Source organism: Embiotoca jacksoni, unplaced genomic scaffold (assembly GCF_022577435.1).
Source record: "Embiotoca jacksoni isolate LCO1_2020_lvr unplaced genomic scaffold, fEmbJac1.0.p SCAF_23, whole genome shotgun sequence".
Taxonomy (NCBI): Eukaryota; Metazoa; Chordata; class Actinopteri; family Embiotocidae; genus Embiotoca; species Embiotoca jacksoni.
The window spans coordinates 7,836,626-7,863,485 of record NW_027185374.1 but is presented as its reverse complement, the minus strand read 5'-3'; the positions used below and the strand labels follow the sequence as shown (position 1 = coordinate 7,863,485).

Below are 26,860 nucleotides of genomic sequence, written 5' to 3'. Positions count from 1 at the left end.
GATGTGTTTGCTTGATATTTCACTGATAAACTAAAGGAATATCAAAAACTCATCCTCCAATTCTCCGGTGAATAGCTGCATCCAACTTTCGCTCTTTTGTGCTTGCTAGTTCTGCTTCTATCTCTCCCTCTCCCTCCCTCACATACCATCTCAGACTCCAGAAATAAAATCGGAAGAGGATCCGCTGAAGGGCACTCTTCACATAGAGCGATTAAGACATTTCTGGCACATTCTCCTGCATCCTGCTTTTCCAGCTTGAGAGGTGAAACAGAGTAATCTCACGCTGCATTGGCTCTATAAGACAAACCAGGCTGAATAATTACACAGAGAAGGACAATAATCAACAAAGTCTCAACATAAAAAAAAACCCTGAAGCTTATAATTGTCTTTCCAAACTGCTGACAGCTTCCCCGTCACCATCGCCTGGCTTAATGGTTAGTGTTGAGGTTGCGCACCCAGACAGAAAGATGACAAATAAATTCAATTATTCCATGAAAAAGAGCCACTGTCAGTGTTGATGAAGAGCAGTTGCGGAAACATCGGGGGGGATCGGCGAGGCAGACTGTTAATCAAGCTGGAGCCAAAAGTATTGGGGGAAGACTTCAGAGGAAAGTCATCTCATGATCTTTTATGCTCTCCTTACAAGGTGTGAATCCTGCTCTCCTTTCTCTGCGGCGGTGGCAAGCTACGACTACTCTCCAAGGAGCTGCTGGCTGGCGGAGGTGTGAATGAGGAGATGAATGTCACGCCTACGGGCTTCGGACCTCACAGAACGGCCTGTTTTTATTATCTCCAAAACTGTGGATGCAAGCCATGCTATTGTGCAGGCTGATCTAATGAAATCCAGCCATTTTAGAGCAGCACACTGTGTTTTATTTGGTCTGCCTCATGCTGCAGGAATGTAAAATGGTCTATAAGGTTTGATATCAACATTTCCAGAGTAATTTAGGGAGCAGCTTAAATCTGTCTGTAACACATAGCGCAGTTCTGATCTCAATTTTGAAATAAAAAAAACAAAACAAATTCCTGTTCTGGGGAGCTTTAAAGTCAGCAGTCTATACAAGCAAAAACCAATTCATGTATAAAGAATGATTACACAGATGAAACGCTTGTACAGAAATGCTGGAGTGAACCTGCAACATAATCAAAGCCTTATCTCGGTTGCCTCTGCTGCTGGCTGCTGTGTTGTTGCTGTAGTTTAACTTTGCAGCCTTGAGATACATGAACGCTTGATTACAGATGATGAAGTGGACAGAGAGAAAGACGGACTGAGAGAGAGAGCGGAGCTACTGTTTAAGGATTCCCTTCCACAGTGTATGCATTTAAAGCTTTAAACAATGTGAGTGTGTGCGAGCGAGAAAGAGAAACAGTGTGAGCCAAGCTGGACCCCTGCGTCTCCTAGTCATTACAGCTCATTTGTCTGAGTGCTATTCCACTTGGCTGGGTTGAGTTAACAGTTTGCCCTGGCGCTCTCCACCCTCGTCTGAGCCGAGCACAGCGACACATGTGGAGAGAAGGAAATGGGAACATAATGTATGAGTTTGTCTGGGCACATAGAGCGTGCATAACAAAGAAAAACTTTTCCTGCTCCTTAACGGCACAAAAGACAGATGTTCACACCATCCGAGTCAGAGTGCACCTCATGACTTAAGACAAAAAAAAATAATGTTTGTGAGTAAACTTGCAGCACCAGCGGCTGTTTAATCCCCCTGATCCCCTGGAAGGTCTAATGACAGCTAATCAGATGCACATCCACAGTCTAATTAACCAATTAGCAGCTAATGGATACACATACACTGTGCAAAACACCCTGGATTCATTAGGAGACACTTGTAGTTTTCAGTTTACCCAGGACTCTTTTCTGGCCAAATGAGAGACAGAAGGCTGTTCACAGAAGACATCAGCTACATGACCCCCCACCCCCGCCTTCCTGAAGAGATGCAGTAGGAAGCTGAGGTATAGTAAGAAAGACAGAAGCACACTTTACTTAAAAAAAAACAACAACAAAAAAAACCTACAATAATACCATCTGCACACAAATCCACAAAAAAGTGAAGCATGCCAAGGACTCCTTAAATTTAAAACTGCATTTATGTTTGAAGATCACAGACAGCCAATTTCTATGCTAAATTTCTTTCTGGCTCCTTAATTAGCATCTAATAAAATTAATGGTCAGAGCATCCACTCAATAAAACGCTCTGGAATATGAAATAAGTGCAAAGTGACACAGAGGAATGTCTCTGTTACCCTCAGCGAGGCAGCTCAAAAATATACTTCATGTCATGGTGCTTATTCAGACTTTTAAGACAGCTTTGTCCGAATGTTGCCTGGTCTGTTTTCAAATATATTTTTGTTGTAAGGTAGTATCATTAACTATGTGTGCACAGGAGCACACCAAGTGAAACAATATACTTGTAGTAACTTGCCAGGACCTGTCAGTGACTGATATCAAAATTAAAAATCAATAAAAACTGGGCAATTTAGTAAAGAAAGAAATTTCCAACAATGCGGCACAGCATGGGTCTGTATAAAGAAAAACCTGTGAAAACAAGATAATTAAGGAGTGTGTGAAAACCATCTGGCTGCTTCTTTTCAGCAACAATAGAAATAACTTTTTTTTAGAGCTTACAGCTAATGAAGCAAGTACTCATTAAAATGTTTCCCTTTTTGTTGAACTAAAAAAAGTTCAAGCTTTTCTAGCTTATAAACACATTGCAGTGTATCTTCATAGGCCATTAACATTCATATTAACGCTTATCTTATCTTTGACATGAGTTATGAGCTTAATTTGGAAAAAAAATATAGAAATGTTGAATATGCTGCATACTATAAGAAACTTACTGATCCTACTGTTAACATTTTAGCAGGTTTTTACCATTGTACTATAATATTTAAAACTGTCCTACTCAATATTTCTATATTAGAAATACGTCGGATTTGGTAACCCATTGAGAATCATTACGACAGTCTACTGTTCCCCTAAAATATAGAGGCTTTTAGATGTTTTTTAAGTAATTGGCTAGGTTTTATGTTCTGTAACTTTACTTTTTAAAATTCAATCTTACTGCTCTCTCATCAGTTTGGTTTCAGGAAACATCTTGCAGCTAATACGTTAATGACCTCTTTAGGTGATAATATGTCACTGGGGTTCTTACAGTTCATTCCAATGCCAGTCTTGGCTTGTCACAGTTGTACTGGTATTGATTTGTGTGTTGATTGATAATTGACAAATAATTGTAGTGCAGAAATACCAAAAATATTTGATTCATGTTTTGTTTTTTTAAGGGAAATAATAATCGTAGAAGAAAATTGAAATTTAGAAAAAAAATGGCTGGTCTCGCATGTCGGAGGGTACCAACATCTATCTCCTTGCACTTTGTGGGCGAAAGATATACTTGCTTCTTAACATTTAGTTGACAACCAGCTGCGTTGTGGACATAATTCTTCACATAATTGCCTGAATATTTTGCATGTTACTGGAAGGTTCCACCAGAGGGCACACCAGCAAACTAAGGCTTTAAATAGAACATCTAGATTTGCATGATGTAAGCAATAAACATTTTGACAATCGAGAAGGTTGCTACTTTGTTAGTTTTGAGTTAGTCATGGCAGACAAAGCGACAGCGGCGTCGCTGTAAGGCCCTGAAATGGAGCAGGTCGTGACAGTTGCAACGTCAGCTAACAAGCCGATTTGTAACTGTGCAGCGTTGTTGTTGTTGTTGTTGTCCTCGTGCCCACTGACCCTCTCACATCTCCAGGCTGCCTCTACACTGCCCCTACTGTTCATGTGCATATTGCACCTAGCGGACAGTTAATTTCTTAGAAGCTGCACACCTAACGCTCCAAAAGGACATAGCGTGAAGTAGCAATCATTACCATGCAAATGCATACTTAAAAGCAAATTTGATCTCCGGCCGACAGCTCACTAATTAGATAGATAGATAGTTACTTTATTAATCCCACAAGGGGCTTTTTTTTTTTTTTTTTTTTTTTGCTACAGCAGCATTATAGATACATGTAAAGCAATAACAATAACAGAGTAAAATATATTAAATATAAAAATGCACAATATATACAATAAAATAGAATAATATTAAATTAAACTAACTAAACAATAGTGCAAGGATTTAAGCAAGCAAACAACCAACCAACGGTATTGTTGTTGTGTGATGGATTTGGTATAGTCTGATAGCGATGGGCAGGAATGATCGCCTGTACCTCTCCTTGCGACAGCGGAGCTGGAGGAGTCACGCACACACGGTGGCTCATTTATTGCAGCCCTGAAAAAACCCAAGTGTAAAAATAGTAAGAATGTTTTCCCAGAGTGCTAAAGTACTCGCTTTCCTAACCAATTTAAGACATTCTAATGAAAATAATTTCTTATGTTTTGGTTGTTCATTAAACAAATTTACATATATCGTCCCTTTTATTATTATTATTATTTTTTTTTTTTAATTAAAAAATATTGATACTGGCCTCAATATTTTAGTATTGGTTGGGCTCTACTACCAGATGGTAAATGAATGTCTGCACTTTAAGAATAACTCGTCCTTAAGTCGAGATGTGAACGAATGTTAATTAAAAATGTGTCTCACAAGAATAAGAAAAATGTCTATGCTCAAAAAGTGTAATTCAACTCAAATCACAAGTGAAAAGAGTGAATGTGTGAGACCCTCAGACATTAGTCCATGCACACACACACAGACACGCACGCGCGCGCGCACACTACACCCACATATGCACACGACTGACAAGTTCACAGATTGACTGCACTCAGCAAGAAGTGCTTCACGGACGGCAGTTTTCCTTTCTTTTTCCGCTTGACAGACTTATCATCCGAGCTCAGGTGGTGCCCCATCTGCTCGCGCACATTTAAAATACACACGCACGCACGCACGCACGCACACACACACACACACTTACTGCTCACACAAGACGACACATGCTCAAGGAATAAACTCAATCAAATGTCTGCCCTTCAAATATTATTTCTGATCCCCGCGGTTCCTCCTCTCCCTCCCTCTCTCTGACCATATACTGACCTCTCCTCCTGTTCTCCCACGTCCTTTTACTTTTTTTTTTTTATCCTCGCTGTGCCAACAACACTCCCCAAACAACCTCAAACTCTCCTTCCAGCCTTTATTTCATCTTTCTCGCTGTCCTCATGTCTACCCTGCAATCCCAGCGACCATGCGCCCCGCTGCGCGAAGCCCACCCTGTCCAGTGCAGCAGATGGTTGAGCAGCAACATGCGTGCAGACAAACAACCACAACTGCCGACATGCACGGGCATAATAAACACACTCAGGTCTACAAGTATGCATGCAATTAAACTAAACGCCAAGGCACATTTAAACTTATCGCTGCAGTGCATTAAAACACGCAGCTTTCCCACACTTAACTTGAAACCGACACACACACACACACACACACACACTCACAGACTCTTGGCCCAGATAGTCAGCCATTATAAGGACTTTAGCTTCAGAGAAGTTCAAAACTTGATCGGCAAAACTTACATATATTTCTCATTCATAGAGCCCATTGGGGTATAATGCATCATGAATGTATTCATCCCAGCAGCATTTATGCATTTATATAATTCTGTTGTACAGAGCCACGAGCTGCTGTGAATCAATACACACTTCAGCCTGCATAATGGGGCCGTAGAATGCATAACATATGCACATACCAAACACTATAAAATGGGCCTTGACAGAAAACGCTTCAAGAAACTGCTGAGAACAAAGAGAAACTACTGGATCGAGGATGAGTAATGGGATGATGCTGAGCGCATGTAATGCCGTAAATGTCTTTTCTCAAGAGGCAGATGATTCTTTATAAAGCCTAGTGCGACTGCATTACAGGCAATTAGAGAGGCAAAAAATACTGACCTATCGCAATTCTCCCAATGTTTGTTTACTGGCAAATAAACACACTGGCTGGACAACATAGTTGGCTGGGTAAACTGACCTCTCTATAAAGTGCCATTTGTTAAGCAATTATCTTTATTGTACTGAGCAGAAAATAACTTGTGCTGAATGGTAAGGTGTGTTGGTGCAAAACTCATAATACCATGCAGGCAATATAATTAGGCAACTCTTTACAGGGGGAAAAGAGTGGGGTCCTGGCCGACCTGAGGGAAAAATCTAATGGGCAAAAGCAATTTGCAGGCACCTTCCAATTTCCATGAATTATTCTTTGATTCTAATGATGTAAACAAACACGGTCTTCAAACGGCTTGGACATCGGTGGCAGTCAGACAGGGAATGACTGGCTGGTTGCTTAGAGAGCAGGAAACCTGACTGTGCCGAGCTGGTGTTAAAAAGTTGTTAGGACATGTTTGTGTGCCGAGTTGTTCAGTGGTAAGCTGCTACGACTGGCCATGTTCAACTTTTCATGGTAACCTCAATCAGGCTCGGCAGCAGCAGTCATTTCTTTAACTGTGGAAAAGGAAAACCTTCGCTGACATTTGGAAATGTGACCTGTTGCCCGCGTGTTAGTATTTTACAGTGTGCCAAACATTATGGAGTTCTAAATCACTGCAATCTAGTTGTGGGCTAAAATCAATACAATGCAGTGGCAGGTCAGGGTCTCCTTGTGCAGACCTGACCTCTGTCATTTTGCTGCAGTAAAATATGAATAGTGGAGATGTGTGTGGGTGCCCACATGCCGACAAAGTGTTCCAAGTTGGTTACTTGGGAAGCAGATCATGTGACTGCCACCAAGGTCAGGCCAAAGGTGGTGCACATCAGTTTAACTGTGCTTCCGACTCTGTGTGTGTGTGTGCGTGTGCGTGTGGGTGTGCATGTGCATGTGTGCGTGCGCACCAGCAGAAAGTCTTGGCCGGGTCCTGGGTGTCTGCATCTCTTGCCGTGCGTGAGGCAGCATGTGGTACCGCTTGGATTCGTTGACCAGATCGCGACACGCCTCCGACGATTTGATGATCTCCTCGTTGTCGACCACGTTCAGCAGGTAGGACGGGTGGATGAAGGGGAGCCGAACCACCGCCAACAGCTCCGACAAATGCTGAGAAGACAGACACAAAGTGGGGAAAGGAAAACACAGTGATTAGATGTTGCAAGCTGAAATCAGTGGGTGATGCTTCAATAATTTAACAGATAGAAATATAGAAACCAAAGCAAACACTAGTAAAAATTTGGGGCTATATGAATTTACTTTGAGTAAAAGGGCTGATCAAAGAACAGCAGATCAGAATTGGATATATTTTACAAACAACAGTTGAATTAACTCCTAAATTTCCTTATAGATGTGCTTTTGTTGTACAAAAAAAACATTTTAGTAATATCTCAAAATAAGTTGGGAGAAGAAACTATTATATCTGATGAAAGCCTGGGCGGTAAGTGTGAAGAAAACCTGGCAGCAGCGAGATCATTTGATCAGTTACTGTCTGTCAGGCCCTCAAAGCTTCGGTTTAACACCCAGCATGTGTCACTTTTCTATTTTGTGCAGGACAACTTGCCCTGACAAGAGTAGAAAAATATTAGGTTTTTTTTATGTAGCATAATAAGCGTATTCACTCGTAATTCAGTCATTACTCGAGTTATTCATCTCTGAACAAGAAGCCTCATAACATTTTGCAAAATTTTCAGGAAGATGCGCACCATCTCATTCTCTCATCCGCAGCATACTTCCACCTTCTGCTTTGGATTTTTTTCCAACTCCAAATTAAATTTCTTAACAGAGAGCTAATGTTCTTTTCCAGCTAAATAAAGATCCAGTTCTGGCTAATCAGAACCTATTCAAGCTAAGATGCTGCAGAGCCGTCAGCTAAATTTTTTTATACAATTTTGGCTTAAAATTGGCACCATTCAGTTTCCCTGGGGGAGGAACTGGTTCAGAATTATTAGGTTTCGAACTTGGTAAAATGGTGTAAAAAAAAAAAAAAAAAAAAAAAAAAATCTCAACTACAGCAACATGAATATTTGTGTTGGAGTCCCTCAGTGTTCCGTTTCTGGGTGTGCATTTATGTGTGCTTATACAGTATAGGTGTTCAGCCACAGAGGCAGGACAGACTGTTCCCATGGCAACCTTGTCTATAGCTCTGGCTGCCGAGTAACCCCCCACCCTTCCCTCCCCCACCTGCTGTATGTGTGTATAAGTGAATGTGCACACCCCTGGGAGTCTCATCTGTGTCGACAGTAAAAGCTGTAAAACAAGCTTGGACAGAGCGACGGAGAGCTGGGTGGAGACTGACCCCGTTGACCTCTCAGCTCAGAGCGACGTGACCGAGTCACGCGGGGAGAGCGACAAAACAACAGACTCAGAGAAACATCATTCAGGGGAGAACAAATAATAAGCTGACACACTGCCTAAGCATTTCCCTCTCCCACCTGAGGCCTTTTTACTATGGCATGTGTCCCATTTGTTTTCCGGCAACATCTCAAATGACCAGACGGAAGGAAGTGAGAGAGCAAATAGGGACGAAAGAGGAGGAGAGGAGAGAGAGAGAGAGGGAGTGGATAGGACAGGAGGGAAGAGGTGGACAGACTAGTGACGACATAGTAGAGGGAAAAGGGGAGGACGAGCAGCAAAAGATAAAAGACAGGGAGGATGAAAAGATGGGAGAGAGGATGTGACGGTTCCACGGCAGTCGGCGAAACGTTTCTCCTCTGCGAGCACGCTTGGAGTGAAACGCTGTTCTGCAATTGGGTCTGTCTGCCTCCCCTCATCCACGAATGGCACAGTTCATCAAACAAACAGCTCGATACCATCATAAACACTCGCAGTCGCTCGAAGCACCCCGGCTCAAACACGGCAGAAGGTGAAGTCTGAGCAAGCTGCTTAGAGGACACAGATATTCTTACGGGAAGACTTCCTTGCTCGAGAGAAGCTACGACTTCCAATTAAAGTGCCCCCATAGTGGGAGATTTGCCTCAGTAGTAACTGATTCACGCCCCAGTCAAATGAAGTAAGCTTCAGGTTTACTAATCTCAACTCCTATTAAAAACTACTTTTCTCCAGGTCTGCCACCTACATTAGTTTCAGGACATCGGATTGTGTTATTAATGCCTCTAATTGGAAGTGGTCAAATTAAAAAAAACAACAACAACAACACACCCATTTTACAATTAAGCCGTTTTAGACTAATATTCTACAAATTAGTACATGATGAGAAAGCGGGGACACATTTTTGTTGTATTTAAAGATGATTTTGGCTCATGAGATCACGCATGTGCATGTGCAGGTCATGTGAAATAGGTCCACCGCTGACCGTTCTGACCCTCAGCGCTAAATTAAAGCTGTATATGGGGCAGCTTCAGCCAGGTGGTGCCCTCAGGGGCACAGCAGAAATAAAATGTGCTGAAATGCCTGTGGGTACATCTTGAAATACTGCTCGTATTTGGAACGGCAGGTGGAGGGTCTTGAATCTTTGTCTTTGGCCTTCTCGGTAGTGGACTTTGCATGTTGTGTGGGGTTTGGCCCAAATGTTCTGGTCTCCTTTTGCAGTCCAAAACCACACAGTTCATTTGGACTGGGAACTTGAAATTGCCTGAAACTGTTTTCCTAAAAGTGTTTCCATTTCTTTTTATGTAATCCATGTTGTGATAGAAATCAATGGCTGAATTTGAATAAGAGAGTATACAACGGTGGTCATTGGGGGACAGCTATATTAGAGCGCCATGCACATGCAGTATTGCAAACTAATGAACCACACCCACATCAGTGCTCAGTCACACAATAACAACCTTAGGTATGTTTTCTCTTGTCTATGGAAAATTATAGAAAAAAATAAAAAAAAACAAAAGCCTCCTACTGTACCATCTGCAATATACATAAATCCACATCTGCTGTAGCCTCTCTTCTTTTGCCAAATATCTTTTAATGGCAGTAAAACTACTTCAAAGAGAGCATCTGGTCTCTGCAGAAAGGTAAGGCCGCCTGGTGCTATATCATATCCAGGTAAATATCCTGCCCAAAAACACTCCCACACACTCACAGAGACACAGAGACATGTGAATACAGAGAGACAGATGGGCCCGTCCTGCAGTAGTATCTGTAGTATGATTGCACTGTGTTGTAAAACGTCTTGTTTGTGACCACAGTTGTTAATCTGGGTGGTGCGTTCAAGCCGAAAATTTATTTGGTCGTAAATCTTGTTAAAGAGATTAAGACGATGTACAGTAGAGTCTCTGAGGCTGACCTCTGATTAAATAAGCAAACATGGACTAAATTGTACAGTAAACATTGTGGGATATCCCCTGTGTGTGTGTGTGTGTGTGTGTGTGTGTGTGTGTGTGTGTGTGTGTGTGTTTGGTGAAGAGTGTCTGGCTGCTTTTCTCTACTTTAATTTGGCTCCCTTCCTCCATCTCTCTCCCTCAGTCCCTCTATTTAAAAAAAAAAAAAGAAAAAAGAAGAAGAATTACTGTCCATCTCTAATTCTAACTAACTCACTATCTCTCTCCCACTTCTTTTTCACTTTCTGCCTCTCTCCACCTCCATTCCCGCTCCGCGCTCTTCCTCCCACACATGCATATATCGGCATGGAAATGAGGGAGAGTTGCACACTTGATGCTAATATTCAAATCCAAAGTGTCAGACCCCACACAAAAAAGGAGTCCTGCTTCATGCCAGCAACTGAAACTACTCGAGCAGAAATCATGGCAGATACTGTTTACTCAAGGCTGTTGTTTATCTTTTGAAATAAATGAGCTTCACATTTGTGGTTTTCAGGGAAACGTCAAAAACTGTTACATGTAAAACTATGAAGTCAGGCACAGATTCATGCTCCCTGCAGGATAAATTGTAATCACTCCGAGACCCTGTCACCCCTATCATCATATCAAAATTTCACTTTGTTCAATACTTTGATTTAGGACCAGTGACTCACAAAACTAGACCTTCCCATCAGCCTCGGCTCTACTTAATGAAAATAGAAAGCATGCATGATATCACATTGGTTTGTATAGCCATTTTGAAGCCTGTAGTGCTGTCATCATCTTGTTTTTGGAGATAGAAGTGCCCATATTTGGATGAGCTGGGGAGGAACGAAGGGTGGATTTATGCCAGCCAAACTATACTGGAAACCTGATTGCACCCCTGGCATGTCAAAACAAGCATACCTCCCTTTGAGGCCTAATATGTAATTAGATATGAAATTATTTTCCGAAGGACCGCCAGAATGACACCATACTGACTTGTAGAAAAAAATATACTGACTTTGTATTTCATGAAAGATGCTGACGCTTTTTGAAAGGGAGTCTTTTTCTATTAAAACATAAATTGAAAAAAAATATCTCCTTTTATGTTTCTGTTCTGAAATGTTGCTGTTGTTGTAGATAAATTTGCACCGTCACATTTCAAGGTGAGACATCACTCTGCTCTTGTGATGAACATATATAGTATTTGAATAAGTTAACATTTCTCACACGACTAAAACTATTTTGAAGACTGATTTTTTTCAGTATCTCAATAAATTATCCAAAAGGTAAGCAGAACGCTTGCTATTTAAACCTTCCTTGGGTGATAACTCTGGTAAATATTGATGACAACTCGAACATGCAGGCTTTTATCCTCCTCTCCTGTAGCATGGAGAATGAAGAGTATACGCTGGATGCATGCCATTTGGACTGTGTGCGCTAAAAGGGTTAGATTTTCATTTGTCTATATGTGTGCATGTGTGTGACATGAACTCGGTAAATGAGAGCACTCACGCCACTCAGACCAATGAGTAACATCCTCTCAGGAGATGAGAAGAGGCGGTATGTATCCGATTCCATTTCTCTCCATCTCCAACAAGCTCTAGAGCAATCAGTCCCTCATGCACAGGCACGCAGCATGAACACGAGTGCCATCCCTCCAGACGAATGGTGTGACCTGTCATTTTCATCTTCTCGTCTACTCATCCAAACAGTCCTTGTAGGCTACACTTTTGAACAGAGACGGCATCTAATGGATGCAAATTATAACAGCTCCTGTGCCAAATGCAAGACACAGCGCCTACTGAACGTGATCTTTTCACATTTCTAATAGGGAGTTCAATGTTTTTATAACACGTGAAACATATGGAAAGTATCCACAGGAGAACTGAGGACATATGGAAATCTTCCCTTTAGCTTGTCGGCCCACGCTCACGTACACTTTTTCCCCCGTTCCATTCTCATATGCGTATCCACTTATATTCTGATATGAAACCCAGATAACACCTTGTGACTTCACCTCCCTAATGGGATCCATCTTACACCCACTGACCGAGCACACAGATGCACCAGGTCAACATTCAGAGTGCAAACGGATGCGCATGCCCCGCAGCATTATCACAGCTGCATCTACTCGGAAAAATACTGCAAAAAACAAAACATCTTTCTCTCCTCTCTTTACACACACACACACACACACACACACACACACACACACACACACACACACACACACACACACACACACACACACACACACACACACACACACACAGGTGGACAGAGGATGTGAATAGTTTGAGCCCCGGTGAAAGGCAGGGATAATGTGTCTAACAGGGAGCCTCTCAGATCTGTCAGAGGTAGCAGAGAAGCAGCCGGGAGGCCGCCATCCGCTAACACAGATGACAAATGTCCACTGAGCATTTCCTATTCCACTACTGTCAGTGAGGACTAACGCCTCTTACGGGGTGTGTGTGTGTGTGTGTGTGTGTGTGTGTGTGTGTGTGTGTGTGTGTGTGTGTGTGTGTGTGTGTGTGTCTGTCTGTGTGTGTGTAAAATGATTCAGTGCCATGGTGGCATCAAATAAATGACACACAAACGGTCATATCCATTTGCTTTGCTCTGAGCAGATAGAAGTATGCGTCTACTTTAGGGTGAAAAATAGACGACATGATGCTTAAAATACAACCCTGAATGACAAAGAAAAAAGTCCCAACACACACACACACACACACACACACACACACACACACACACACACACACACACACACACACACACACACACACACAAACACAAACACTAACTGACTCACTTCGAAGTGTGTGTTCACCAGAGCGTGTGCCCATGTTTACCCTCACAGCGCTAACAAACCCACTCGGCTGCAATGACCGTAACTCTGTTCCTTTTTGAGTGTGTGCGGCGGGTTCCTCCGAACAAACACATGCATGTGCTTTTTCTTGTGGTAACACATTATGGATGAGTAAAATATGCTCCTGCAAATGGCACTTCATTTGGATTCGAGTAATGCTTTACCGATCATGTTTTGTGTGCTCTCGCGGCGACATGTCTGCGTGTGTATATCAGCCGGAAGGATGGATGGAGGGGGATGGAGGGGGGAGGGGGGAGAGAGAGAGAGAGAGAGAGAGAGAGACATAGCGGACGACAGACGCTGAACGCCGCCCTGAGCAACTACTGACAGGTGCAATGTGTCGTCCTCTGTGGGCCTATTTCAGCATGACTTCATTCAAAAAAAGACCGCAGCTTTATTCCGCTGATTTAATTCAAAACATATTCGTAGGAAAGCTGCTTTTACATATTAAAATAAAAGTTTCTGGCTTTCTTTTTAACTCCCCGAATTACCTCTGACATCTAGTGGTATCTGTTAAAGTCAGTATTTTCTATATGACGACACAGTGGAGTACATTTTTATTTGTTATAATTTTTTTCTATATAAATCCTATCGCTCATGCAGCTCTCGTGTGTTCAGAGAACCCAGTGGAAATGAGACGCCTTTAACTTGCTCTGGATACGCAGCCGCTGTGGTTGAGTGGCTGCGCTTCAACTGGCTGCACACATCAGGACTGAGTGCGCTCTGGGACAACAAAGGGACACAGATGAGGATGGAGGGTCCGGAGTTCACTGGCTTGCATCAGATCCCGTCCACTCTCTAATACACAAGTCGTACTTCTGGGCTGATACACAAGCTATCCCCAGTCTTGTATGAACGTTTGAGTACATTACTGGGATATGAGCAAGGCGAGAACGAAAGAAAGAGACGGAAAGGGTGGAGGAGGCGGAAGAACAAGAAAACATTGTCCGCTGCATCAATCTCCATCGCCTGGCTTTGTCTCTTCAAATTGCGTGTTTGTCACAGATCACGCCAGCAGTAACCTGTGTCACTTTTATTTTAGCTCGCTCTACAACAGTTTCCTCTTCAAGAAGGGTTTTTGTAACATAAAGCTCCTCTTATCAGAAAAAACAAAACAAATTAAGCGTTCCTTGAGGGGTTCAAGATGATGAAAAGTTTATATTTTGAACTTGGAGTCTAAAAAGAGAATCACTGAATTAAAAGTGATGCTCGTGCTGATGAGGTCATTAGTTGTTTTGAAGGTAAATGAGTGGTATAACATGGAATCTCAGTTTCTATTCCTATTCTATTCCTCAGCGTCAAAGCTTTTTTGCCTTTGATAATTTTATATTCTAACCACATAATGATAGCATCATTTGCTCTGGGAAAATAATATTTCTTTTTCTTCTTAATGAGTACTGGAGAGAGAGAAAAAAAAAAAAATCACATTACCAGAGTCAATTGTATAAAATCCACCAAATGATAAGCAGTAACTTATAAGCATAAGAAGTAATACCTTTAACTATATTAATTAGGTTTGAGAGCTGAAAATGTCAGGGCAGGCCATTGTTATTTCTGATGAGGACAGCAGGTCCTCTCTAATGGCGAGGCTGGGCTTTTTTTTTTTTTTTTTTTTTTTTTTTTATCATGAAAATACACCATTAACTGTGCTTTTTAGCTGTTACATTAGTTGGCCACTTTCCAAAGAGCCAATTAATCAGGCTCTTTTGTCAGGTTGAGTCACCTGGCAAGATAGGATCCTTTATGAAATATGTTGAATTGAGGCGTAATGGAGGTCCTATTGAAGGATTTGGCAGAGACTGGCCTGTTATAATTGGAGCCATGTGTCTGTGGTCGTCCCACAAAAGACTGCCGGGTGAAAAGAAGGACAGGTCAGTCTCTGTCAGCACCTTCAGAGAGAAAACATGACGCAGGACAGCGTTTCTGCAGCCTCCTGTTTGTCTTTGACTGAATAAGGAGTATGTTCTCAGAAGTTTTGTTTTATGATCAGTGTGTACATTAATGTACGAAAATTATTCAGGCTGCATTAAAAGACAATAATGAATCACGTGCTAATTTGTACATCGTTTAATAGCCGATTAGCCTCTAAGATGAAAGAAAAAAATTGCCATTGCTATTCCCAAAGTACAACCAAGTAACATCTTAGTTAGCTTTGCTTTGCAGAGACAGATATAGCATTGGTATCAATCTTCTCGTCTGACCTGTGGACTCCACCGAGCGTTGGTCTACGACATTGTGTTGTTCCTAAGCGTTTTGACAGTCTGATTTGGTTGGTTTCCCGATTTGGTCATTATTTTTTAGATTTTTGTGTATCCAGCATGACTAAGCAGGCTACAATGTTAAAAAAAAATAATTCTGATTTAATTATATTTATTGTTTTTATGTCCTTCTTTTGTTGCGCTGTAACCTACAGACAAAGTTAATACAGCTGTCTGTTTTAGTTGATTCCTAATAGTGTCTCATATCTCGATTTTACATTAAGTGCCAGCTAATAGGAGGAGAATGCATTACAGGGTTTTTTATTTTGAAAACTGAGTGGATTCTCCATGCCGTTCCTGTGTCTAACTACCTGATGGCTGTTCTGCTTTGTGCAGCTTGACATAGCGCCCGTCAAAAGTAGACTTTGCACGTATTTTTTGTGGAAAGCTGCTTCTGAAACGCGCTGTGGCTCATCTGCTGGAATCAGGAGTTCTGTCTGGAATGGCTACGATCGGCTCTGGTGGCCGTGTCGCAGTCCAACCTCAACTTTGTGAAAAAAAAAAAAGGTATTTATCTTAAAATGTGAAATTATTCCTTTAAACATGATTTTAAACATTAAATAGTTTAAAGGCCGTATATACATTTTTTTTGTCTAATAAGTAATTTCAGAAGTAGGTTCTTCCAAACGCTTCTCTGTTGGAAGGGTATTTTCTTTTCTTTTTGAACTCCTTTTTTCACTTAAGTATACACACATACATACACAGATGGTTACAGGGCGGCACACCTTCAATGATACTCAATCAAAAGAAAATTGAAACAGCTCTCTACTTTCATTCAGCAGCTTTGTGTCTCATAGCAAACCATTATTAACGCTCAAATGCTCTCCCTGAGTCTCTGTAAGCGATGTCCGGGCCCCGTTTCCTGGTGCCATCGGTTGTTAGTGACAGCATAGTGGAGGGAGAAAATTGCATATTATTTACCCAGCGCCTCCAATATGCCACTTTTCCACTCTATAGCCTGCAGCTTACAACCCACAGCACATGCACAGACGCACAAACTTACAAAGACACAGAGCATGCACGCTCGAATGAATGCAAATGCACCCAAACTTTGGCTTAAAGCTTTTCTCTCCCTATTGCCTGAGATTTCAGCAGTGCTGTGACATTCTGCCCTGATATGTCATTAAAACGTGTCACAGGTTCTGGGGGAGTGATTTCCGCTACTTTCTGCCTGCAGGACGGCAGAAGGGACAGAGGCGAGGGAGGGTGGGAGTGATGAGCTGGAGCTGGACCATGTGTATAAACTCGGCCTTCAGGGTCACATAACCTTCTCCTGTGGCATTATGGAGGCAGTCGGTTCTCTCTCTCCTCTCTGCTGTCCTCTCCGCAGGCTTGCCGTTTTATTTATTTTTTGGTCACACATGGGCAGGAGATTTGCGCTTGACCATGAGCTCAATCACATCTCCGCTGCCTGGATGTCATGGCTGTGTGCAGAGGCACAAACCGTTGGATATCAGATTAGAACACAGGGGCCCCTTTTTCCATTTCACTTTCTTCACTTCTCACCATCTCTCTTCTCAATCACCCCTCACCCCTTTCTGTCTTCCTGCCTCGCTCTGATTCTTTCTCTCGCTCCGACTCCCTTCCCATCGCTCCTCCTTTTCTCCCTCAAGACGCGGTGACCCGGGTGTCTCGTCTCAGGAACAAGTGTGGTGGGCTGTTCAGGCAACCGGGAAAATTTCTTCTACTTCATCTGAGTAAGTCACCTCTATACCTCTCCAATAGAGTGTGAGATTGGAGGAGTCGGCCGGACGGAGCTGGGTACAGGGTTTTGATGCAGATGACAGGGATCCTATGCTCTCCTAAAAACTGTGCATTAGCCTTGTTACAGCTATTTGAGATTTTGGAAGTGTCCTATCAGCGAATCCAGAAATTCTAACTTTAGTAGGAGCTTGATAACAATAGGCCTTATTCCCCAATATCTTCTTAAGATTAAAAAAAAAAAATTGTTCATAAGAAAAGCCCAAAGAAAAGTCTACGTCAGATTAATGACGTGTTCTTAATTGAAAGTGCGTGCCAGTTGTTTCTAATTAGCATAAGTAAATACCCTGCCAATGCCCATAAAAGGGCATGATAATGTTCAGAAAAGCCATAGTCTGGTCCTCAGAGTGTTAGTGTTGTGTTTATTCAAAACCATAATGCTTGTTAAGTAATGAAAATAATTATTAAAATTATGAATTATAAAAAAAATGTCAGAGTAGATTAAATACTATAATATTATTCAAGTATAGAGTTGAAGAAAACACATTAACCATTTAATTGGAACAAACATGTCAGCACTCAGATGTGCATAAGTGTGCTCTTGAGTGTGCGTAGATTTTGTTCTTACCTAAGGACAAACCACAAATAAGAAAACATCGGTTTGCTAGAATCTACGTTAAAAACTGCGAAAGTGTGTTTTAAGAAAAAATATCTTGGTGAATGAGGGCCCATGCCACAAAAACCTCTCCCATAAAACAAGTTGTATTTCTCTCTTTTTTCAGTCTTATGTGAACAACTTTTCTTATCTCATCTCTGGCAGTTATCACCATCTGCGCTTCAATAGTTTATCTTTACATTTTGTGTTGCACTTAATACTTTAAGATTTTCCACTACGAAACACCTCCTGATGGATTTCACCGTAATCACCTCACTGCTACATATCAAAGGATAAACGCTAAATGTTTAATCCGGGAGGTGAAAAATTCAAATATTGACGTGTGTGCCTCATAAAAGTGGGCGCCAGTAAAGTAACATCGATCGCTGAGGGCTGTACCAAATCTTGGTTCAGCTGATAAAAGGCGCTTCCCTCACTTGCTGCTTGATGAGGAGACATTACTTTGAGGGAAGGATTCTCGCGGTGATGGACTGGTGTAATTTATCTGATAATAATCTCACCTTCATTTTTAAAACAGCTATAAAATACTTGAAAATCATCAGCTTTAAATTCATGGTTTTGGGACTGAACCCATAAATATCTCTCAAGCGGAGGTTTTCTCCTGCTGGATTGATATCCGTCTCCCATGCAGTCCATTTACCTTTTCATGGACGTGGGCTGGAGTTGACGCTATGACCTTGAGGCTTATCGATTGGGCGCCTGTTAAAAGTTGACCTGCTGTACCTCACTGTCAATACCTATCTAGAAGATATAACCTTTTTATTATGATTAACATCCTGGAGGAATACATCAAACACCTGTTAGGCATATGGAGAAAAAGAAGGGGCCGCGGCTGTCTGTGTTTTTGTTGGTTTTTCATGCCACACAGTGTCTCAGAAACAAATGAAGTGTAACTAATAATAGAGCGCATTGTGAGGGCAAAGCACTCCTGGGATTGCGAACAACTGCTGCGTTAGGCTGCATCCGAAGCACAAAGTTGATGAACACTACCGAGAGAGAACAAGGAGTCACTCGTCTGCTTTTTCATGCTGTACACCTCCCGGAGAAGACGGGGAGGGTCGATAGAACAACACACAAATACAGCTCTGTAGACGTATACAATCTGTGCTGGCAGTGGTAACAAGAGCTTTGGCTTGCTGTTTTTGTCTCATGATACATAAACAATGACTGCATGTGCTCAGTTTGAAGAAATTTGTTTCTTTTTCATTACCTGCACTCTGGAGTTGGGGTCCTGTTTGATCCATTTGATGACCGTCTCATACACCAGCTCCTCGGCCTTTGTGTTTAGACTATCGTTGGACAGATAGGACACCAGGTCCTCCTTGGACACACTCAAAATCTCCTCCTGACCTGCCACCTGAAAAACATCATTATACATTATACGTATATTGTCCTCTGAAATATCTCCAATCTTTGCATGTGAGTCCACAGTGTCCCCATCACACCTGTGTCAGTTGGCTATTGGACAGGGTTTAGCTGTGATGTCACAAATCCTGCTCGCAGATACGCACTTTAAATAATGTTTTTACTGTCAGAAGAATCTTAAAACAGATTTTTAGTGAACTGTGAACTATGAACACTGAACCTTCACTGAACCTTCTCTACAGTGAAGCTCAAACATCCCAGTGAAGTGAAACTGATATTTTTGAGTGGAGACAGTCTTTCAGCTCTTTCTTGCATAAACTGAATATGAAGGCACGTTTGTAACCAGTGCAGTGACCAGAAGGTACAGTAGTTTGGAATATTTTTCATTATATTTGATTTTACATGACTGGGCTGACAACGCAAAACTTCCCATCTATGTCTGTGAAGTATGACATATAACAACAGTACTTAAGGAAGGAAATGTGCACACTAAAATAAAAATCACCAGCAGGTTCATATTACTTCATCTGATTTCTGATTGTTCCAAGTTTCATAACTGATGTGATTCTCTTTTATGACAAATAGCTTTATTTATTAGCTGCTTTTTCCTGAATATTTTCTCTGTTTAATCAAATGCGTGAAAAAAAAAAAGATCATAAGAAGGACATTTTGATCTCAGCATTTTGGTATTGTTTGCAAAAAGTAGTGTAAACACCATAAATACTACATTTGTATACACAATGTATACTGTATAACATTTCACACTTCAGATGCTCAAATAAAACCATTAAAATACTGCAGGTAGTGATTTCTGATTCAGTGCATTTCTCGGTAACATGTGGCAGGTGCATTGACTTCTCTCGCCTGGGAGCCTCACAGCAAACATACTCTCCAATGTACCAATTTCTTGATATTAGTAGAGACAAGCTGGCAAAACTAACTGTGTCCTCGTTGTTGAAAAGTGGAAAAGTGTATTTCCCCAAATGTAGAGCTATTTCCTTTATCACTTTTTAAATGCTTCTTGATGAATAGCTGTATTCAACATCCCAGTTAAAATGCTGTATTTTCTTCTTTGGTGGCAAAAGGCTAAGGTCAGAGAGGCAGAGTACTTTAAAACCCTGGAATACATTCTCAGGTTTTCTATTCTGTGTTGTTTTGTGTAATTCACCCCGTTTATAACCTCCATGCAATCCGAGATCTCTTTGAATTTCTTTTCTGTTTGTTAGCGTTTCAAAAGCATTGCCAATATTTTTCCATTAAGTTATCAAAAAGCTGCTTTGTAACAAAGCGTATCCTGCAGTGATCCTTCAGTCAGCTACATCCTATGAGGTAAATTCTTGATTTTAATCTAAAGTACTGAACGAGCTGGGCCATACGATATTTTACAGTTTAAACTAAACATGGATCAAATTAAATGGGCTTTGTGTATGCTTTATATGTAAGACTTTAATCTTCTTCTACTGTAGTACCTACGACTTAATTTAGTGGAGTAGAAAGTACAATATCCCCCACTGTATTGTAAAGCATGGAGTCTCTCAAAAAGGTGCTCAAGTAAAACAAGTCATTCACTTACTGATGGCTGATCTCGGTGTTATGTTGATGATATTTTGCTTTTTATTGTTTCTCAGCTTCTGTGTAACTTTGTTCCACAGCAATCAAAGAATTGGGGAAGAGGATGAATCTCTACTAACCTCAGGGAAGTTCTGCAGTGCAAAAGCTTTGGCCATGTTGTGGAGCTCGGTGCAACTCATAGCTTCAGCCATCGCCAGCACTCCCAGGCAGTTCGCTGCAGTCAACTGTTTCTCTGGAGTTAATAAAGAAGGTCAGAGGGACGAGGGAGACGGACAAAGACAGAGAGGACGGAAAAGACGAAACAAGAGAGAAACAAAAGACAAAAGCGGATTGATTAAGACGAGAGGGGGAAAAAAAACAGCATTCAGACATCTATAAAAAGATCACAGCCGCACAAAGCTGCAAAGACAGAGAAAAGCAGCTGCAGGTAGCGTGGACTCGAAGCCTACTGGGCTGTGTATCTGCCTGAGACTGAAGGAGAACAAGTATAATAACTCAAAACGGCTCCGGGGACAAACAACGAGGGGAATCGATCGCTCACAGCCCGGGCGTGAGGTGGTGGATGGCAGGGAGCGGGATTTGGGATTAGCTGGACCACTTTAAAAAAGTCCTGTCAGATCTCAGGATCTACTATACACACGCACGCACGCACGCACGCACGCACGCACGCACACGCACACACACACACACACACACACACACACACACACACACACACACACACACACACACTGAGCTAAGAATATATGAAACTACCCTGATGGCCAGGCCAGCAGGGAGAAGGCTTATGCTACTGACTGTGATCTTTTATAAGGGTGCAGCATTTATGGTGGTGTGTGTAAATGCTGTTTTTAGCACATACCGCCATTTATCACAAGGCAGGGAAACGTGTCAGTTGTGTGGTGCACACACGCACGTACGCACACACACACATGCACACAGAAGCTGGCTAATGCATGGATCAAATGGGTCAGTGTGCGCTGAAAGACACCTGATTAAACAAATAGCCATCAAAGGAGAGCAACGCCAAGCCTTTTATCAGCGAAGACAGAGTCCGAGAGTCTTTCCCCAACAACAAACATCGGCCACAAAAGGTCACCTAACATCTGGTAAATGACAACTGAACAAAAGCCAAACCAAATACCAAATAAAAGCAGGCTTCACGCTGCATCAAAGTCAGGATTGAGGTGCTTGAAAAAAGCCTGTCTGAAAATATCCCTTTATTTGGCTATTTGAGCAGATGAGTTATTTCTCTGTGCATGCTCACATACTCAGAACATTATCTTTCACAATCCTTTCATCAGCGTCTTCAATGAGAGACAATCAGGTCTGCAGTTTAATTTGTTGAGACAATGTGAAAATATGTGAAAATCTCTCCCACTGTGGCCAACATTTTCCTAACAGATGAGCATGCTACTAATTCACATTTGATCTTCCAATAAGAAAAAAAGTCACAATTTCTCAAAGCAGCCGGCGCACAATAAGAAACTCGACTGAATGTGAAGTCGTCTGAATACAAATCAAAGTGGTTTAAGTAGGTCGAAGAGATGTTTGCCATTTCTCCTCAGTGTATTTGTTACAAACTTCAATAATTTCTGACACCGTATCAATTTCCCTTTGCTCAAGGACACACTCTTGCGCCTGTATTTCTCCCTCTTCTAATGTGCTGAAATGTCATGAATCTTGTCGAGGAGGAATGGATTGACGTCTGGCTGGCAATGAAGTCTACAAATGGCTTCTCTGTTTTTCTGTTTTCTTTTTTTTTTTTTTCAAATCGAGAAAAACAAATCAATAACTTGAACTGCTGGTTCTCTTTTACTCTCCTTTCACTCTTTTCCTGCCGCTGACCTTTTTGCTAACATGCACTTCCCTTGTGTTACCAATACCCAAAACAACCTTGTTGTTTTTTTTTTTAAAATGGAATGCAAAACCTGACATTTGCCGCTTTTTGGTTGCCTGACCCACTAAAATGTGTAACATGTCATGAAGCTTTTCCATGGGACCCCTTGGGCTCCTGGAAACCACTCTCCCTCCTGCGCTCCATTTTGCATACCTTGTCGAGGTATCAATCTGTTTTGCTATTTCTCGATTCCATCGCGGTTCAAGCCAGAGGATTTGACATTTAAGTGACAATTGACCTTTTTATAAATCTGCCCCCGTGCTTCGCCCTGCCCAGTGGGACCTGATCAGAGGCACCGTGCCCAGCTGAGAGCTTTAGCGGGCAGAATTCTGTCACAGCTGCAAGCTTTGGAAACATGACAAAAAGGAGTGTGATGTGCCAGGGTCAGGGAGGAAATTTAACTTCTGCACAAGACTTTCTGCAAGGTTGTGCATAGTGATGAAGCATGACCGTATATCAAAATACACAGGGTTGCATGTAGCGAGAAAGGTTGCACAGGCATATCTGATGTAATAACACACACTTGCTGATATAAGGGTACACACACACACACACAGTTAAGCCCCCTGCTGTTTTCTTCTCCTACCTAGGAAGGAGACACAGACTTTACAGAAGGTGTTGAACTGGAACTTGTTGGCAGCCTCCAGCAGCGTCTTGGCGTTGGCCGAGTCGATGACCAGCGATCCCGTGTAGACAAACTCGAGCAGCAGTTCCAACACGTCAGCGCTGATGTTGGTCATGTTCAGCTCCAGCATCTCCCCGCTCCTCGTCTCCCCCGACGACCTGATCAACCAATCACGGCAGAGAGGTGAGTTAGGGGGGGCTTTCAGAGAGAAAACTTGAAGGAAAGAAAACCAAAACAAAGAAAATAAGAAGATAGGGACACAAATACATGTATGCTACACACAACACCTAAACACACCTGGGCCAGTACGAGAGTGGGGAGAAAATAAGAGAATCATTACACAATAAGATAACAACGTAAAGTGAAAAAGGGGACAAAAAACACAACTTTGGATGGTTTCTACTTTTCTATGGGGCGAGCAGATTTGCAACTATAGCGCTGCATCTGAAACAAAATGTCCTCTCTGAACAAAGATTAGGCAAACAGAAGTTATTGCTTTGTTTCAACAGGCATGCTTTTCACATGTGCAATTTCATGTATGCATAGTCTCAGAGGGGAACATGCATACATGGCAGGGTACACATGAGCTATAAGACAGAAAACAGAGAGAGAGAGAGAGAGAAAGTGATGGCACGGTTCGTACGCTGACACATGGTGGGATGTAAAGTGTGCTGGTTGAAGCAGGTTGTGCTGGAGAGCGCTCGCCGCTCGGCAGCCTCCACCGCTGCCGTGTTGGATATCAAAGCGGGGCATCTACTCCTCCTGGCATGATGTAAGACGTGCCAGGGAGTGCTTGGATGAGCAAATTAGATAGAATATGATATCCCCTCATAATGCAGACCCTGAGATGTGCAGGGGAGAGGAGGGCTGCTTTCAGAACTGGGCCACGTTGTGACTTCACCGGGATCAAATGGCCGAGATTAGTTCACATGCAAGGACCTCCTTGGGGAAGTATGAGAGCGTTAAATAACACCTCACCACCCATGTTTAATGTCCCATGTGAAACAATAATCCACTCAAGGGCAAAATAAATGGAATCAAAGCCCCGCAGAATGCATGCCCCCACTGCTGTGTCTCGCTCCCAGCGGGTACGGACATCAACAATATGAAAAGTAGCCTACATTAAGATGGATGGAGGCCGTTTGCTTCTGCCAGTCATAGTAGCACAATGATAACACTCTGTCTGTTTCTCTCTTGTGAGAGTGTGTCTCGTTTCTTGTGTGTGTGTGTGTGTGTGTGTGTGTGTGTGTGTGTGTGTGTGTGTGTGTTGGTGTAGAAGTCAGTTTGTTGGATTAGAAATCATGACAAACAGTCAGCATTAAGTGAGACACAGACAACAAAACAAACAGGATGAGACAGATAGACACAATGGCTGGAGTGAAGGCGAGATATGAGAGAGAGCGGGTGTGGGGGGGAGTCGTCGATGAGGAGGAAGTAAAAAAGATAGGGGAGGCAGGGCGAGACGGTTCTTCCACAGGGAGCCAGCAGCCATCCTTCTGAGGGAGGGTTTGGGTTGTTCCATGACTGTGCCTTGGTCTTTTAAATAAGAGATAACCCCGCCCACCCCCGAAAAAAATACACCAGCACACCTAAACAGAGCCTTTGTCCCCGCTGCAATAATCATCAGTAGCCTGTGGTGTATGAACTGAGACATTAGTCGTCATTTAAAGCGCACTCAGGAGGTGAAAGGGGGAGAAGGACATCCAAATAAAATGAAAGACGAATGGCATTTGTCTCTGGATGGACATTGGCTGGAAAAACCAAGGTAGTTACTCTTTTTCCTCCTGCAAAGCAAAAAGCCACATAGTGTTATTGCCCTTTTTCCGCACAAAGCCCTGCAGTGGGGGCAGGTAGTAAGACAGAAAGAAGGGAAAGGGGGAGTGTTGTTCAGGGTTAAAGTGATGAAGGGAGGTGGGAAGAAAAGAGGAGGGGGGGGGGGGAGAGCTAAAAATAAAAGAAGAGCATGCTCATCAACCTGGTCAATTAGTGCAATAGGAAAAGGCTGGAGTGGCAGTTTGTTTTGTCTGAGCACTTATGTTATGGAAATGACTTTTCTGGAGCTTCTAAAAGAGGTGGATATTTATGCTGCCGTTTGATTGCAGACTTAAATTTAAATAGTGGGAGAGGCAGGGAGGACAGGAGAGAGAGGAAGAGGAGAGGTAGGGCAAGGGGGGGGGAGATGGGCACACTCAGGCAAAGAAATTTGTTTGTGAAAAATGCACCACTTATTCAAGAGGAAGTCTTAAAATCAGCAGAGACTGTCAAAATGGTGGTGAGCAGAGGCGGAGAGGAGGGAGGGGAGCAGGAAAACACACACACACAGTCACACAGTCACACACACACACACACACACACACACACACACACACGCACGCACAGACACAGACACTTCCTCATACATCCTTCAACCTAAAAAAAAGCCCATTTACAGGGAATACATTTAGCTTGTTCTTACAAGACCATTTATTCTGGGGAAGTATATACACTACCAAGATGTGTTAAGATAGAAGCTCATTCTGATGCATAGCCAAGAACGTCTGGGCTAAAAATGGCTTGCATTTACATCTTGTCATGACATAAATCAGGAATAAATTATAAAAATAAACAATGCAGCCGCTTTATCAGTGCGGGGATTAATGTTCTGTTTGTGTTTGTTTTTCCAGTATTGAGGCCACGTTATTGCATCCGTAACATCCGTAAGAGGAGATTTCAAGGCTACATGATGGGAACAATCCAGTTTGTGTCAGATGCTCTAAAGGACAAAAAGGACAGGGTGACAGGAGGAGAGTTTAAACGCTCAAAAGTCCATCCGAGTGTGAACACAGGGCCATCAGCATGAGGAAAAAAAAAACAAAAAAAAACAACATATGTAGACATTGGATTGACAGAACTCTTGATACAAAAACAAAAAGTTTATTTTAAGGAGTGACAACAGAAAACACAAATGTGAATCCTCTGCAAGTGCCAACACAGCAAAGATTCACAATTAAAGGATCAGTTCACAGGTTTAAAGACATTTTCTAGTTGCTCAGGTTTGGAGATATCCATCTGTGAGACTTAATTCTCCATTACAATAAAAGCAAAGTCAACAAAATTTCAGTTAAAGTGTTCACACATTGTTAAAAAGTAACTTTAAAAAAGTACCATCTCGTTTCAGAAGTCCCGGTTATTCTGGATGCTCTGCAGACTTCACTGTAGTACGCTTTCATTGGAACTACTTTCCTCAAAAGAAATAGTTCCTATGAACAATCTTAATGATGTGTTTTCTGAGCCACGCCAACTGGGCCTCACGCAAAAACAAGATTGATTTGTACCTATATTACAAACATAAGAGATTTAAGAGAACTTCTCGCAATCACTACTTTTCTTGTTTTTAGAACTTTTTCTTGGGGAGAAGTGCAGATATTCTTCTCTTCACACGGGGGGAAAACTTGTTTGACTTGAATTATAAAGACTTAATTCTGTAATTTGGGGGGGGATTGGCCCTCTAAATATCACTAGTCAAGACAATGTTGCAATATATAATTGGGGTATAACAGTAACCTATCTTTCCCCCAGGCTGAGTGGAGCAGCAGAAGGCTGAAGAGCACACACAGGGCCGCAGTGTTCACACAGGGACGACACCATAATGGGCTTTGAAACAGCTCTCTACCCGTCTCCTTGTCATAACACTCTGACTCATGAGCGTAGAAAAACTCCCGGGCCGCCGCACTCAAGAGGAGGGGGAGAAAC

General features: G+C 42.2%; 1 protein-coding gene across 1 annotated transcript in view; it reads right to left on the bottom strand.

Annotated features, from left to right (window-relative positions):
• The window catches only part of LOC138203590 (kelch-like protein 29), a 204,821-nt gene that overhangs the window by 46,359 nt on the left and 131,602 nt on the right, over positions 1-26,860 (bottom strand). The window contains exons 7-10 of the mRNA XM_069158583.1: positions 23,090-23,286; positions 20,723-20,835; positions 18,877-19,023; positions 6,830-7,028 (exon numbers count right to left, since the gene is read on the bottom strand). Of these exons, the coding sequence (XP_069014684.1) occupies positions 6,830-7,028; positions 18,877-19,023; positions 20,723-20,835; positions 23,090-23,286 (656 nt within the window). The remainder of the gene's footprint in view (positions 1-6,829; positions 7,029-18,876; positions 19,024-20,722; positions 20,836-23,089; positions 23,287-26,860) is intronic.